This window comes from Peromyscus californicus, unplaced genomic scaffold (assembly GCF_007827085.1).
Source record: "Peromyscus californicus insignis strain IS unplaced genomic scaffold, ASM782708v3 Scaffold_16__1_contigs__length_79575227, whole genome shotgun sequence".
NCBI lineage: Eukaryota > Metazoa > Chordata > Mammalia > Rodentia > Cricetidae > Peromyscus > Peromyscus californicus.
Window position 1 is genome coordinate 22,626,945 of NW_026294458.1, and position 16,022 is coordinate 22,642,966.

The 16,022-nt window shown below is 40.6% G+C and overlaps 1 protein-coding gene across 1 annotated transcript in view; it reads left to right on the forward strand.

The window, feature by feature from the left end:
• The window catches only part of Cd80 (CD80 molecule), a 39,271-nt gene that overhangs the window by 14,066 nt on the left and 9,183 nt on the right, over positions 1-16,022 (forward strand). Inside the window, exons 2-5 of the mRNA XM_052740681.1 lie at positions 7,631-7,948; positions 11,065-11,346; positions 13,830-13,934; positions 15,250-15,343. Of these exons, the coding sequence (XP_052596641.1) occupies positions 7,631-7,948; positions 11,065-11,346; positions 13,830-13,934; positions 15,250-15,341 (797 nt within the window). The 3' untranslated portion in view covers positions 15,342-15,343. The remainder of the gene's footprint in view (positions 1-7,630; positions 7,949-11,064; positions 11,347-13,829; positions 13,935-15,249; positions 15,344-16,022) is intronic.

A 16,022-nucleotide genomic window follows, 5' to 3' on the forward strand; every position in this document is an offset into this window, starting at 1 on the left:
CTGCCACACCCCAAATAAAATGTAAATAATTTTGGAGACTAGGCCAATTCACTAATGTGGACAAGAATAAGGATGTTCGGTTGTATTACCTATTTAGAATATGGCCCTTTTAAATTCGTATTTTCTCTTAACTGCTTCCCTTATTCTTCCTGATGAAGAGCCACAGGCCATAGAATCATAGTCTCCTCTGCCCTGAGCTTCCTAAACATCTCAAAGTCTCTGTAAAGTGCTATGACCTCTATCCCAAAGACCAGGTCAAGGGACTAGGTGAACTTGCAATTAATTGTTCCCATTCAAAGAATGACTACAAAGTACCGCTGCCCTGAGGACCAGCCTCTCACAGCACCGGGATCACATTGAGGGTGATCCAACAGAGTTGGTGGACTATCACTCAATTTGACTTTTCTATCTGAGGGAGTAAAACTTAATTCTGTGGGTCCTGTGAAGAGGAGGCTAAGCTTAACTCTCTGGGGCTGTCGAAAAGGGAAAATACACACATACACTCTTATCATCTTTTCTTTCTGTTCTTTCTTTTCTTACCTCTGTCCAGATGTATCCTTTTATCTCTCTTGATGTCTTCCTTCTATAACTTTATTTTTTCCCTTACAGCTTATATACCCTGTGGGAGCCCACAAAGGTTTCCTAGTGAAATCTGAGCTTGCTTTACACAGCAGGGCTACATTAGGGGATGGCTGGACCATGTACAAGGTCACCAGGTGTTTGGGATGATCTATACTTGTCTGTGCTGGGGGGAGGTCTTTTGCTTCACCCCTTGGCATTCCTTTAAAAAGCCCTTTAATAGAGACAGAAGGGGCTGGTGGGTTTGGACCCAGGCCCTCCTGAGGCTACCCTATGTTTTCTAACTGTCTCTCTCTATATATACTTCTATCTACAAATTCCTCATTTCTCCCTGCTCAAGAGTACCCTGGGAGAATAAGAGGGAGCTGGTCTCCCTCAAATGGCACCAGGAACAGGGACACCCAGAGCACTTGGTGAAAGCTTTGGAAGAAAGCCCCATAGGAAGCAGTTGGACCAGTCTGGTTTTGTAAAAGTAAAGGTAAGGGGTTTTATCCTTGGGAGAAAAAGAAAAAATGAACTGGAAGGATGTCTGAATATAAGGCTGCAGTGTAGATTTCTTGCTATCTAGGTTTCTTTCTTTTTCTCTCCACTCTATCTTTCTATCTTAAGGAAAAAATATAAGGCAGTGTAGGAAAATTTAGGAATATGGCATAAGAAAAAGATTTAGGACTAAGATAAGCTACAAGACAGAGAAATTGGGTCCTTGATTTTCTAACTGTGGGGCCATGAATGCAAACTAGAAAAAAAAATATCTTCTTTGAGCTTAACGGGTAGAAAAAAGCTCTTCTTTGAGCTTAACAGGCAGAAAAAAGATTACTATGGTAGCTTTTGGTCTGGGGACAGGTAAAATGCTAAGTCCAAGCAGCAGAGGAAAAAGATTTCCCCTGAGGCAGATACAGATGAAGAATTAGTTTCCTCGTGGCATGAAAGCCAAAGTTTAGAGAACAGAAGTTTTGGGAAAACTTAGCAATCTCTCTCTTTCTCTAAAAAAAAAAAATAAAAAATAAAAAGCCTTTTAGAGCTTTGCTTCTCAGAGATTTCTCTTTCTGTAAGGACATAATTAGATTCACCTGTTAAGGACATCTATGGAAAATCACCTGTGGTTCACTCCAAGAAGAAACAACAAACCTCTTGGACAGGGCAAAAACCTCTCTGCTAAGCTCTGTCTTTTTTTCAAGACAGGAGAAGCAGCAGTCAGAATTCCCTGAGGTTAGATAGAAGTTAGCCCTAAATGCTTGGGAGAATCACCTGTAATGGCTTTAGAAACAACAAGCCTCTTAGAATATGGCAAATCCTCTCTGCTAGTAAAATCAGTAGCCAGAAGTACCCTGCGGTTAGTGCCTAATGAGGGAGTGGAGGCAGAAAGCCAAAGCAGGGACAGCTTCCCCCCAGGTGAAGCTGCAACAGAAGCGGTAGGGGACCTGGGGAAGGGCTACTGGCAAGGAGAATGCAGGAAAGCCAAGCCTCTCGACTTCCGGTGTCTGCGGCATTAGGGGCTTTGTAGCTGGGGGAGGAGATAAGCCATGACAATATCCGGGAGAAAAGCTGGCGGGGGTGTGGGGGTGTGAGGACATTCTCTCTGAAAGGGCTGGGAAATAGCTTTCTTTCGAGTGCTTTCACTTTCTTTCACTGATCCCATAACTCAAAAAAGCAAGTTCCGAGGGAATTTTGCTTTGAGCATGGAGGGACCTGCCTGAATACGCAAGAGCGGGCAAATACACTCAGCTTCGGGAACAGTGTCAGGAAAGAAAAACACCTAGCAAGACCAGCTCAGGGAGAACAGAAATTTCTCGATCTCCTGTGGTGAAATAGCAAAAAGCCTGGTTCAAATCTCCCGTTGCAAAAGCTAAACCATGAAAACTAAGACCTGTAAAGGGAACCGGAAGTTGACTCCTTGACCCGAACGGAACTATGGGAAATGGAGTCCGAAAGTGGGCTGATATAGAGAAATGCATTCTGGGAAAGGTGGTTTTTAGGCTCAAGATGGCGATACTGTCCAAAAACTGTTTTGTTTTGTTTTTTTTCAGCTCAGAATGAAGTTTCTTTTCAAAGCAATGCTAGAAAGCTTAATCTTACCTCTGGGGAACTAAGGTCAGACAAACAGCTTGCCTCTCAGGAGATGATTTAAAACACTAATACCATTTGTTAACAAGCCACTTTAAAATCCTTAAAAAAAAAAAGCAGGGGAAAGCAGTCCATACACTGAACATTGTTTTAGATATGAAGAAACTTATGAACAAATAAATAAGTTTTTTGTCTCTTGAACAAATAGCCTGCAATGAATGATTCCTTTGCAAATCTAATAAAGAGACAAGGAAACAGGAATTCAAAAAGAAATGACTGCTTTATTGACGGGGATCAAACTTCAGAAAAATCTAACCATATCACAAAATAGTTGCTTCACTTGAAAGTTCCCTATAAGAAATCAATGCTAAATCAGAATGTTTGCTTAATGAATGTACTGATGTTTGTGAGAACAGTCTGAGTTAAATAACTCATGGTTAGAGTACATTATAGCTGCTAATAATAACAGGGGTTGAGAAGGTAATGAATGAGGTGAAAAATACTAAATCATGAAATGTTCTTCCTCAGAGTAAGCTAATGAAGAATGTGTTTCATGAAATAACATCTATGTTCTCAACTCCTTTGAATAGTAGCAGTTTTGGTGAACAAATAACCTTGCTACGAAATATTTGGCCGACTGTCAGAAGAATTTTCAAAATGATATCTAAGCTGACTATAAACTCTGAACTTTAGAAATAATTTGCATACTTCCTGTCTTGTTAAGAGAGCCTTTCTAGTAGTTCTAAGAAAGTAGTCCTATAGAATGTAAGCTTATATTAGGGTAGATATTGTGTGATTCTTTCTAATAGTTCTCAGAAGCATATTTGCTAAGGTAGTCCTATAGAGTTTCCTTAAGACTATAGGCTTGTAGGAAGTATGTCTATAAAAAATAAGCAGACTAAGTTCTGCTAAGAGATTCTTACTAGTGTAAGTTAGTTCTGCTAAGGGTCTTTATAGTTCTTCTAAGAAATCTTTCCTAGATATTTTCTAAGGTAGTGCTATAGCATTTCCTTATGAATATAGGCTTGTAAGAAATATAAATAAGTATATGTTGAATGTGAATTTGTGAGAAGTGTAACTGTTGAATGTAAGTCTAAATGTTTAATGTAAGCTTGCAAGAAGTGTAAATATGTATAGTGATAATAGTTCAATTAAGAGATTTGTAAATATGAGCCAGGTGGTGGTGGCACATGCCTTTAATCCCAGCACTCTGGAAGCAGAGGCAGGTGGCTCTCTCTGAGTTCAAGGCCAGTCTGAGCTACAGAGTGAGTTCGAAGAAAGGCTCCAAAGCAACACAGTGAAACCCTGTCTCAAAAAAATAAAAAAATTAAAAATAAAAATAAAGAGAGTTGTAAATATGAATGGTTTGAATGGTGATGTTTATACCAGAATTATGTTAAGGTTAATGAACCAGAGTTTGGTAAAAAGCTAAGGGAATCTTTAAGTTGGATGTAGTTTATTAGATGCAGTTTGCATCAAGAGTTTTAGTTGAAAAGGGGCTTGGCACAGCAAGGCTGTTACAGACATCTTAAGACCCATTCCAAAAAAGAAATGCCATCTCTATTATCCTCTACTTCTGTACTGGGAGGTGTGGCAGCTATGAAGATTGCTGTGGAGTTTGTAAGCTCAATAGGAACCTGGGCCAGAGCTGAGTTAAGATCAGTTCTCCCTCCTATCAGAGGCTGAGAATTAAGGATGGGCAACTTTCTCTTGATAGCTTCCAACCTAAGACAGAGTATGTTTGATGGAAAGCATATCTCCATGATGGGTAATGGAAGAAATAATAATAGAGAATGACCTAAGACAGACCTCAGTCTATCTGGTGGAGCCTGAGGGGCTCTTTAAAAAATTAAGAGGAGGGACCTGTGGGAGCCCACAAAGGTTTCTCAGTGAGATCCGAGCTTACTTTACACAGCAGGGCTGCATTAGGGGATGGCTGGACCACATTCAAGGTCACCAGGTGTTTGAGATGGTCTACACTTGGCTGTGATGGGTGGAAGTCTTTTGCTCCACCCCTTGGCATTCCTTTAAAAAGCTCTTTGATAGAGACAGAAGGGGTTGGTGGGTTGGGTTTGGACCCAGGCCCTCCTGAGGCTAGCCTATGTTTTCTAACTCTCTCTCTCTCTCTCTCTCTCTCTCTCTCTCTCTATATATATATATATATATATATATATATATATATATATATATATATACTTCTATCTACAAATTCCTCATTTCTCCCTGCTTAAGAGTACCCTAGGGGAATAAGAGGAAGTTGGTCTTCCTCAATACCCCAGCAAAATCTTTCAAGCAATATAAAAATTACAGTGTGGTTACATTCTATTATCCAAGTGAATGATTACAATGAATACAAGTAAAAAAATCATGTTTTCCATATCCTTTACATGATTAAACATGTTACATATTATAGGTGAAAAACAAGTTGTTCCAAGAACCCACATACGTTCATACCCAAGCAACTTGTTATAGACAAACAGAGTGTAAGTAAGCAAGGTATTTTTCTCAGCCAATTCTTTTGTTTGCAGGCTACATTTTGCAGTTACAAAGAAAGGACCAATCATTTTATTATTTATCTCAAAGGGTAATCTTATAAGAAATCTTAGAAGAATCATAAACTTTTCTTTTCTTTTTGATTTTTCAAGACAGGGTTTCACTGTGTAACAGCCCTAGCTGTCCTGGAATTCCCTTTGGAGACCAGGCTGGCCTCAAACTCACAGAGATCCACCTACCTCTGCCTCTCAAGTGCTGGGATTAAAGGCATGTGCCACCACCACCTGGCTCAAATCTAAACTTTTATATATTAAAAAAGAATCAGTTGGCTCTATTTTAAATCCTCAGGGTGCACACCCATTCATCAACAGTTTATTGTATCAGGAAGCTGAGGGCAGAAATGGGTACAAGGAATTAATCATCACCCTTGATCAAAATCCTTCTAGCAAGAAAGATACTTCAGCCAACAATAGCCAGACTGTCATTATTCTTGTTCCCTGACCTCAACAAGTACCTCACTCAGCTCTTAAAAATATTCCTTTAAATTGTTTTTCAAGGTTTTCTTTTTTAACCTCAAAGCCATTAACAAAAGCATTTTAACCTAACCTTAGTCATTATTTAAAGCTTTGTTTCATCTATGATGCACACTGAATCCCATGAACACATCTCTCAACGTTAAAAGAACTTAAGCTAATTTAGCTTCTGGGACTCAATTGTTTTTCTCAATCATTAACCTAATCCACAGTCTATATGGTTCCTCAAGAGAAGCTAGCTGTGTGACATTTCCTTGTTCTATTTTTCTATCCTCTGTAGCCATGTTTCATCAGGGGCAGGGGGCAACACTTAAAACAATTCAGCTTAGGAGGAAATCATCTTTAAAATAATCCACAGGTAAAAATGCCCAGTAGAATGGGATATTTCCCTGAGAGAATCACACCACATTAAAGGCAGTGGAGATCCCCCCACACCTATTCACACCATGCCAGATACCAGAGAAAAATGGCAGTGGCAAACATGTAAAGACAAATGCAGTAGCAAGAGACATTCTGGGGCCAAAGCCCTCAGGGCCTTGCCTATCCAAGATTCACCTATTGGAGTTTTGAATGCTGGTGGGTTGATCCCCTGAAGTCAATAGCCACCTGCTGCTTCTCTGACATTACCACCAGCCACAAAGGAAACAAAAAAGAAGGGTATGATAGGCACTAGGATGCAGTGTATGGTCTATAGGCAAATGGCAGCACATTCACCAGGGTTTTGGTCAAGGCCATTTTCTCTTTGGGGGATCAATATGTTAGCTAGAGCACATAAGAAGTAATAGTGCCCCAGGCGTAATGGTGTTTGCTTGTAATTGCCGCACTCAGGAAGTGGGGACAGGAAGACCAGGAGTTTAAGGTCACCCTTGGCTACATAGAGAGTTCAAGGCTAGCCTGGGGTAGGACTGAAACCTGACTGATTTGTGAAATCAGGGTTATGAAGAGGCATTTGCATACCCGTGTTGACAGCAATATTATCCATGGTAATAACAAAGAGGTGGAAGCAGCCCATATGTCCATCAACAGATGAGTAGATTTGTCAATTATGTGTGTGTGTGATTATACAACATACAAGTTGGGAAAAGGATATATAGCTAGAGAGAGAGAGAGACAGACAGACAGACAAAGAGAAACAGAAATTATTTGTGATCATTATTGTCATACCATATGGCAAGGAAATCTTGTCATGTAACACAAGGTGAATAAATCTTGAGGACATAACATTAAGTAAAATAAGCCACCCACAAAAAGGCCAGCATATCTAAAGTCGTCAAATTCATAGAAACTAACAGTAGAATGGTGGTTCCAGGGGTGAGAGAAATGGAAGAGAGTTTGTTGTTTAATGGGTACAGAGATTCATGGCACACACAGACAGCTCTGAGATCTGTCTCACAGCAATGTGAAGATATTTCTGCACTGTAAACTTAAAAATGGTCAATATAGTAAATTTGATGTATTTCTTTCAGTGCTGGCAGTCAAACCTAGGGCCCTGCACACGATATACATGTGCTCTACCATTGAGCTACATCCCCAGCCTTTGGTATTTTGAGACAGGGCCTCCCAATGTAGGACAAGCTGGCCTCAAACTTGTTCTCCCGTCTCAGCCTCCCAAGTGCTAGGATTAAAAGTATCCTACACACATGGTGGTTTATTGTGGTTCTTTTCAACCACAATAAAAATAATATATGAAAGCCAGTAGTGGTGGTGCATGCCTTTAGTCCCAGTACTCAGGAGGCAGAAGCAGGAGGATTTTGTAAGTTCAAGGCCATCCTGGTCTACATAGCAAGTTCCAGGACAGCCAGGGCTACATAGAGAGATCCTATCTCTAAAAACAACAACAAAATGTGTTAGGGCCAAAAAAAAAAAAAAAAAAAATTCATTCTAGAGTCACTCATCACTTGATAGAATGAGTTGGGTTTGTTCAATAAAGGTTGTTCAATCTTTTCTCACTTGCCTTTTAGGTATTGGCCATGTGTCCAAGTCAGTGAAAGGAGTGGCATCACTGCCCTGTGGTTATCCGTTTTCTCCTGATGAACTGACGAGGCTCCGAGTCTACTGGCAAAAAGATGACAAAGCGGTGCTGAGTTACACCCCTGGGAAGACGGAAGTGTGGTCCCAGTATAAGAACCGGACTGTACTTGACATCCCTAGCAACTTCTCTCTTATGATCCTGTCCCTGGACCTGTCGGACAGGGGCATATACACCTGTGTCATTCAAAGGTCTGACGGAGGAGTTCACAAACGGAAACACTTGGCTTCTGTGAAGCTGTCTGTCAGAGGTTGGTAGGATTCTCTGATTTACCGATTTGTAATGTCCTTAAAGGCACATGTCTCTTGATGTAGGTGACAGTTTTGTCAAAGAAGGATGCATCTCATTTCATATCCGAGGAGTGAGTTTCCAGTTTTACAGGAAATCTAACTGATTGTTCAAGGTGGAAAAAAAAATCTATCAATGTACTTTTCTATTACTAGTATAACAGAAGGTCACAGGAATCACACCAGGCACGATAACGGCCTGAAATGCCTTCTGAGTTGTAGGAACATAACTTTGATGTAATATGCCTGCACAGGGAACTGCACCTGAGAAATATCTATTCCGGGTAACAAGCTAACTAGGTCACAGACTTTTAACCTTTCTGAATAATGTGCACCCCTGCCTTTGCTCATAAGATATCCTTACCCAGCTCCAGGAAGAGTGGCCAAAACTTGTGTTAACTGAGTCATATAAGATCAAAAAGGACAGTCAGAAGAACGTGTTGGATCCCCGGGAGCTAGAGTGATACACAGTTGTGAGGCACCCAGTGTGAGTGCTGGTAACTGAACTTGGGTGTTCTGCAAAAGTAAGTTAAGAGTACATACTTGGAACTGCTGAGCCATCTCTCCAGCCCCAAAGGGCTAATCTTTAGATGGTTCAGAGTCTGGCAAGAGCTTCAGAGTAGTTATTCTAAACAGATTATCTTGTGGAAGGGCTAGGACACAAAGCTGAGGCTGTGCTAAGCTCAGTCCGACATGGGAAAGATGGCTCTTACTGAGCGAACTGTTTCTCAGTTTATGTGGATTGAGTGCTATAAGCTAGTAAGTAGAAAGTAAAAATGCAAACTATAATAGCTCAGGGACACAGCAAACTGTTGGGGTTTTTTTTTCTTGGTTTTATTTTTGGTTTTTTAGTTCTACTATGTAACTTTGGCTGGCCTGGAGGCTACCCTCAAACTCAAAGAGATTCACCACCAATTTATTATTATTATTATTTATTATTATTGTTATTATTACTTTGGTTTAAAGTGACTTCAAAATTTAGGGTTTTCCCTTTCCTGGTCACCTGTCAGTATTTGCCCTTCCCCCATTTCTCCCAATGCCACTATGCCATTTTAGAAGCGTTCCTTGACAACCTGTTTTAAATGAGAGCATCTACCTAGATATGTCCTGTGTTTCAGGCTCCGTGCTAAGTGATTTCTAGTAATGGTGTCATTTCAGCCCTTCAGCCCTGGAAGCACGAAAATTTTAACCCATCTTACCGATGAGCAAATCAAGACTAAAAGCCAATTAACTGGCCCACACACAGTCACAAGACAAGCCTCAGCTGAAGAACTGACTTTGGGGACCTCTGACCTCTGCTCATGTGAGCTCTGTAGCACTCAGCCTTCTAAGAAGAAAGCTCAGTCTATGGACTGAAGTGGGGGCACTGAGTCCCACATGATAGGGGAGGAGTTCAATCCCTGATGTCTGAGTGAGCGAGCAAGTGGCTAGAAGATATTTCCACGCTTGGCTCTGAGTCTACTTCAGTGTCTTACTGGAGGTCAAATATGCAAATGATGTCAACTCCAGGGGGCCTCTTTGTCCCTTAAAATGTTAGAGTAGCAAGGAATCAATAAAATGTCATGGTTGAGATTACAGACTCAATATTGTACATATTGGACATTATTTTATCTGAGTACAAGTCTTTTTTTTTTTTTTATGAAAAAGGTCTTACTCTTAGCCCAGGCTGGCGTGGAACTCATTGCATAGCCCAGGCTGGCCTCAAACTCCTTCTACCTCAGCCTCCAAAGTACACCTGACTTACAGGTGTGCCCCACCATGCTCAGCTGAACTTACTTTTTAAGAAGCAAGGCGTGTTGAACATGGACTTGGGGTGATGGCTACTGAGTGCTGAGAATTAGAGGTCCAGCAGGGGCAAGACCATATAAGCTCCTGTTTTCTGGTTCTCGGGTTGGAGGGTGGCTTCACGAGTGTTCCTTACTAAATAAACAGATATAAGGAGCCACTTATGTGCCTACAATATTAGGGTGGAAAGACAAGATGAGATAAACGGATATATAGCAAGCCACAGCTTCTGGTGTTGAGAAATGTAATTGTGGGTCTCAATTCTGCTACAGGGTTATGAGTTCCCCCAAATTAGTTTATTTAGAAAATAAAATTACAAGCATCAATCACATCAAGTTAGTGCTATTGAACATTTTATTTTGTTTGCTGTTGTTGTTTGTTTGTTTGTTTGTTTGTTTTGAGACAGGGTCTCTCTATGTAGCCTCGGTTGGCCTGAAATTCCCTCTGTAAGGCAAGCTGGCCTCAAACTCATAAAAACACACCTGCTTTTGCCTCCCCAGTGCTGGGATTAAAGGTGCCACCCTGGCTAGCTATTTTAATTTTTTTAGGAGACAGGGTGTCACTATGTTTTTCAGGCTGGCCCCAAGCTTGTGGAGTTCAAGCAACACTTCTGCCTCAGCCTGGGACTGCAGACATGCACTACCCACTCACTTGATCCATAACCTTTTAAATCTAAGTCCAAATCTCCTAAGGTTGTCATAAAGAGAAGGATTTCCAGAGGGTTTTGTTTGTTTGTATGTATGTATTTATTTATTTTTCTATTATCAGCTTGATACAGTGCAAATTCTTATCCTAATAGTGAAATGTTTCCCTGAGGCTTGCCCAGTGATTGAGTAAAACAGAGTTAACTAACAGGAACTCAATAAACATTCAGTTGTCTCTGCTGAGCAGTGGTGGCGCATGCCTTTCATCCCTGTGATTTCAAGGCCAGCCTGGGCTACAGAGTGAGTTCCAGGACAGGCACAAAGCTACACAGAGAAACCCTGTCTCGAAAAAACAAACAAACAAACAAACAAACATCGTTGTCTCTTCCCCTCTTCAAACAGTGAGCAGTACGTCAACATTAATCCACACGAACCTATTTCTTTCTCTAAGTGTGTTCCTACCTCCTTCAAGGTGAGAGAGAGAGACAACTGACACAACCAGTTCAAACTAGCTGGTTTACTAACGCCTTATGGAGACCTGCAATCCGACCTTATTTGTCATTCTTATTGGCTCCTGATTATTTATTTAACATCCACCTATGCACACAGCTCTGTACCTGTGTATAACGGCATGCTTATTCTATCTCTAGCTGACTACCCGGTCCCTAATATAACTGAGCTTGGAAATTCATCTGCGGACATTAAAAGGATAATGTGCTTAACCTCTGGAGGTTTCCCGAAGCCTCACCTCTTCTGGTTGGAAAATGGAAAAGAATTAAGTGGTATCAATACAACAATTTCTCAGGATCCTGAAACTGAGCTGTACACTGTCAGTAGCAAACTGGATTTCAATATGACCTACAACCACAGCATTGTGTGTCACGTTGTGTATGGAGACTCTCAAGTGTCGAAGAACTTCACCTGGGAAAAACGTAAGCAGCATTATTCCGGCAAGTGTCTACTCTATAGTATCCAAAAGAATAACCTAGCTACCTACATTTTAGAATCGAACTTACTGGCTCTGACGATAATTTTAGTCATGTCAGACATACAAGATGTTGTTGTAGAATATTATTTTAAGATGTGTTGCATTTGTTTATGCTGTGGAACATTTGTTTTAATGATGCAAAGATGTGTTGCATTCTTTTATGTTACATTCGTTTATCTCTGTGAAGCTGTGTTACTTTGCCTGTCTAAAATACCTGATGGTCTAATAAACAGCTTAATGGCCAATAGGAGGCAGGAGACAGGCTAGGAGGGGCTGGCAGGCAAAGAGAATAAATAAAAGTAGAAATCTGGGAGGAAGAAGAAGAAGAAAAGAGCAAGAGAAGGAGAAGAGGACATTGGGGCCAGCCACACAGTCACACAGCCACACAGCCACACAGCCAGCTGTGGAATAAGAGTGAAAGTAAAATATACAGAAGTAAGAAAAGGTAAAAGCCCAGAGGCAAAAGATAGATGGGATAATCTAAGTTAAGAAAAGCTGGCAATAAACAAGCCAAGCTAAGGCCAGGCATTTATAATTAAGAATAAGCCTCCATGAATAATTTATTTGGGAGCTGGGTGGCAGGCCCCCAAAAGACTAAAGCCCAAAGAGTAAAGAGTAAAGAAAATCCAACAATAGGATGTGTCATTATGACTTACTGACATCACTAAACAAGTGTAATGGTGATATTACTAGACTAATTTTATTTTCTTTTAATAAATGTTCTAAATTTTGTAGGTCTAATAACTGCTGACCATCAGGTAGTCATTTTGCAGTTTATGTACTGTCTTTTTTGAAAGCACTAAATTTTGTCCTTCTTTGTAATTTCCCGACTTTGGCATTTTCCTTTAGGATATCCAATTCCAATGGTCCCATGGAATCAAACCATTGTCTTTTCTTGGAACAGATTTTTGTTTTTAGGACTACTCATTCACTCTGGGTGTGGGGTTGGAGCACTGAGCTCCCAAAGTCCTGACTCAGCAATTAAGAGCATGGGCTGTTCTTCATGTCCAGCACCCACATAGTGGCTAACAATCATCTGTAACTCCAGTCCCAGAGGAATCTGATGCCTTCTTCTGGCCTATTATGCTCAGACATACATGCAGGCAAAACATCCATACATGTAAAATTAAAATTAAAGAAATCTTTAAAAAGAAAGCACAATGAATTTACTTTTCATCAGCTGGCTTCCAGCCATGTAGTCAGCAGCTGGATCTGTAACACATCTGGAATCCAGAAATGAGATAAGAAATGTAATATTCAAACTCAGAAATTAGATGGCATTTCAAGCTTTGATGTGGATGAGATTATGCAGGCAGACCAGGGTCACACACAGACACCATGGGAACAATGACATTTAGAAGCTAAGAGGAAGAAGTGCCTGCCAAGAAAGATGAGTGTTACAAGTATAAACAGAGGAGTGTGGGGTCTGAGAAGCCAAGGACAAGGTGGTCTATTGGGTCAAATGCCAAAATAAGCTCAAAGCTAAACTTCATCCATGAGGCTTGGTAATGGAGAAAATTAAGAATGAGGTGGTGTTTAATATTTGCTTATAAGCCAATCCAGAGAAGCCAGAGAGGTTGTGTTGCTAATAATCCCTTCAGATTGTGTCCTTGTCCTTTCTTCGGATGTTGCTATTTCTCAAAGAGATTGAGAAATAAGTGGTCTAGCTGCTACCTCCATGAGGAGGACTGGAGGGCAGCACACACACACACACACACACACACACACACACACACACACACACACACACACACACACACACCAGTCTCTCCTCGTTCCCCACCAGTCTTTGTATCTCTCCTGTGGTCCCTGGGAGACTAGAACTTCATCAGAAGCTAGCCCACAAAGCTGTCTTCCAGGATGGTCCCCTAATGTCAATTCATAGCCATTGTTAGTTCTTTTAGTCTCCCCAAAACTTAAGGCTGGAGGGCAAAAAATAAATCTTGAAGAGAATGTGAGGCACCTCCTGAATCTTATGGCAGCCACTGTGTGGAATATAACAGTGGAGATGAAGGATGTGGCGAGAACATGCAAGAGAAAGACAGAAGAGCTAGAGGAGAAAAAAGTAGGTATATCTAGCTAGATTATGACATCCCTAGTAAGACTTAGTCATAAGAGCTACAGAAATGAGCTACAAAGATAATAGCTTTTTAAGGTATCTCTTTAGAATCTCTCTTCATGCCAAGTTAGCTCAGTCAATGAAAACATTCAAGTTGCTTTTTTCACATTCAGTAGCTATCATTTGAATGTTAGTTGCCCACAGGATATTTTTGGTAGGATTGTTTATGAGAGTGCTGGCAGCTGTGTGTCTGTGAGATGATTGGCAGAGTCAAAGGTTCTCCACAGGTGCATGGTAAAGAGGCACAGGATGGGAACCTGAGAGTAGGCTGCACATTACAACTGATGTTTATTCTTTTCTCTCCACAGCCCCAGAAACCCCTCCTGGTAGAAATTACCTAATTGAGGTGACCCCCACAATTTTGACAGTACTCTGTTTGGCCTCAGCAATAATACTAATCATTGTGTACAGCAGTAAGTACTTCCTTATCATCATGATTAATTCCTGGAAGCCTAGACTCCATTAGTGTGTTTCAGCACCTCTCTGGCATTCCAGTCTAGTCTTTGATCATATTTTGCAGCAAATTGATGGAACTTTAGATTCTTAATTATTTTTCTCACCAAATTCTGTTCATTCATCATTTAAAAAAAATTCCTGGATCCCTACTGTATGTGTAGTATTCTCCCAGGCATTCAAATTCCAAAGACAAGAAGTCACTTAGCTCCGATCTGGAAGCTGACTGTAGTGGCACACATTTATAAACTCTGCACTCATGAGACCGAGATGGGAGACAGAAAGCTAGAAACTGGACTGGGCTATACAAAAACTTTGAGGCCATAGTAAGATCCTGTCTTAAAAGGGATGAGTGCATTTTAGTTCAAGTCTGTCAATTTCCCATAACTTTCCATTTCTTTTGGAGACACCAATGCTTTCGGACTACTTTGAAAACATCTCTAATGCTGACTGACATTCTAATCTTTGGATTTGGAGAAAAAGAAAAATGGCAAGCTTTAGAGGCAGAACCTTTCTTGGAGAGAGGTCACTAAGACTTGAGAAGCTAGATGCCATAAGTGGTTTTTACCAACTCTCAATTCCTCAAAATATTTTTGTATCAAAGAGGCTGTAGTTGGTTAGAAGAGATGTCTAGGACACTATAGGTTTTAAATTGGGGGCCTTAGACATGGCCTACCCTCAGTCTCAGTGGTTGACTAAAGAGGGCTTTCTGTTTCAGACCTATGACCATAATACTCAGAAGGTATCAGGTAGACTAGGACTCACATCCACTGAGCAAATAAAATTAGAAGACCAACAACTGCTGACTTTGTAACCTTCAACACACATAAACAAAAAAAGTTCAAAGCTCAGATAGCAGTCACCAGATACTATGCTATGAGAAGCTCACATTAGGGATAGGATACAAAAGCTTAGTGGGCTTATAGTGTTTCTAATACAAGTTAGGTAATCATGCTCTTCAATTCAGAGTCTGCCATCCTCACCTATACTAGTACTGGCATTTTGGGCCAAATAATACTTTGCTGCAGTGGTATTCTACTATATATAAGATCTTTACAAGAGGAAGCTTCCTCATCTTTCAAAAAAAAACAACAATAACAACAAAATGTCTTTCAGGAATTACCAAATGTCCCTGGAGATTGGGGGGAGGTATTGGAAACTCTCCTGGTTTAAAAATCATAGTCTAGTTGTAAGATAGTGGGAAGGCTTGCTGAAATATACAGGGATGATTGATGAGATCCTCATTTGTTGTTATAATTTATGCTTATCTTCAAGTATGTTTCAGAAGAAGGAATGAGGCAAGAAGAAAAGAAAACAATGGGATTTACCTAGGGCCTGTAGAAGCATCAACTGAACAGAATGTCTGAAGGTACCCATCTTCCTTCCTTTAGCTCTTCTCTACCCATGTGGTATACATGGTATTATGTGGATTGGGAGAAACAATCTTCCTTTCAGCACTGTGCTAGTTAACCTTTTGGACAACTGGACACAAGATAGAGTTTTTTGGGAAGAGAAAACATTAAATGAGGATTTCTCTCCATCAGGTTGCCTGTGAGCAAGTTTGTTGGGCATTTTCTTGATTGATGATTGATGTGGGAGGGTCCAGATCACTATGGGTGGTGCCATCCCTGAGCAGGTGATCCTGAGTGGTATAAGAAAGGGGGATGAATAAATGATGGGGAGCAAGCCAGTAAGTAGCATTCTCTCGTGGCCTTTGCATCAGTTCCTGCTTTGTTTCCTGCTTAAGTTTCTACTCTGATTTACCTCGATCATGGGGACTATAACCTATAAGATCAAGTAAACTCTTTCCTATCAAAAGTTGCTTTAGTTTAGTGTTTTATCACAGTAACAGAAACCTAACTAGGACATAAATTGGTACCTGGAGTGGGGTGTTGTACTCACAGACCTGACCGTGTTGTTTTAGGGAGGATTGTGAAAGTGCTTTGAACTCTGGAAAAGCCATTGATGCTGAATGTTCAATGCTTAATGGAATGTTCTGTAGAGCTTGGAAAATAAGAGTGTTGAGATAAATACAAATGATGAATGTC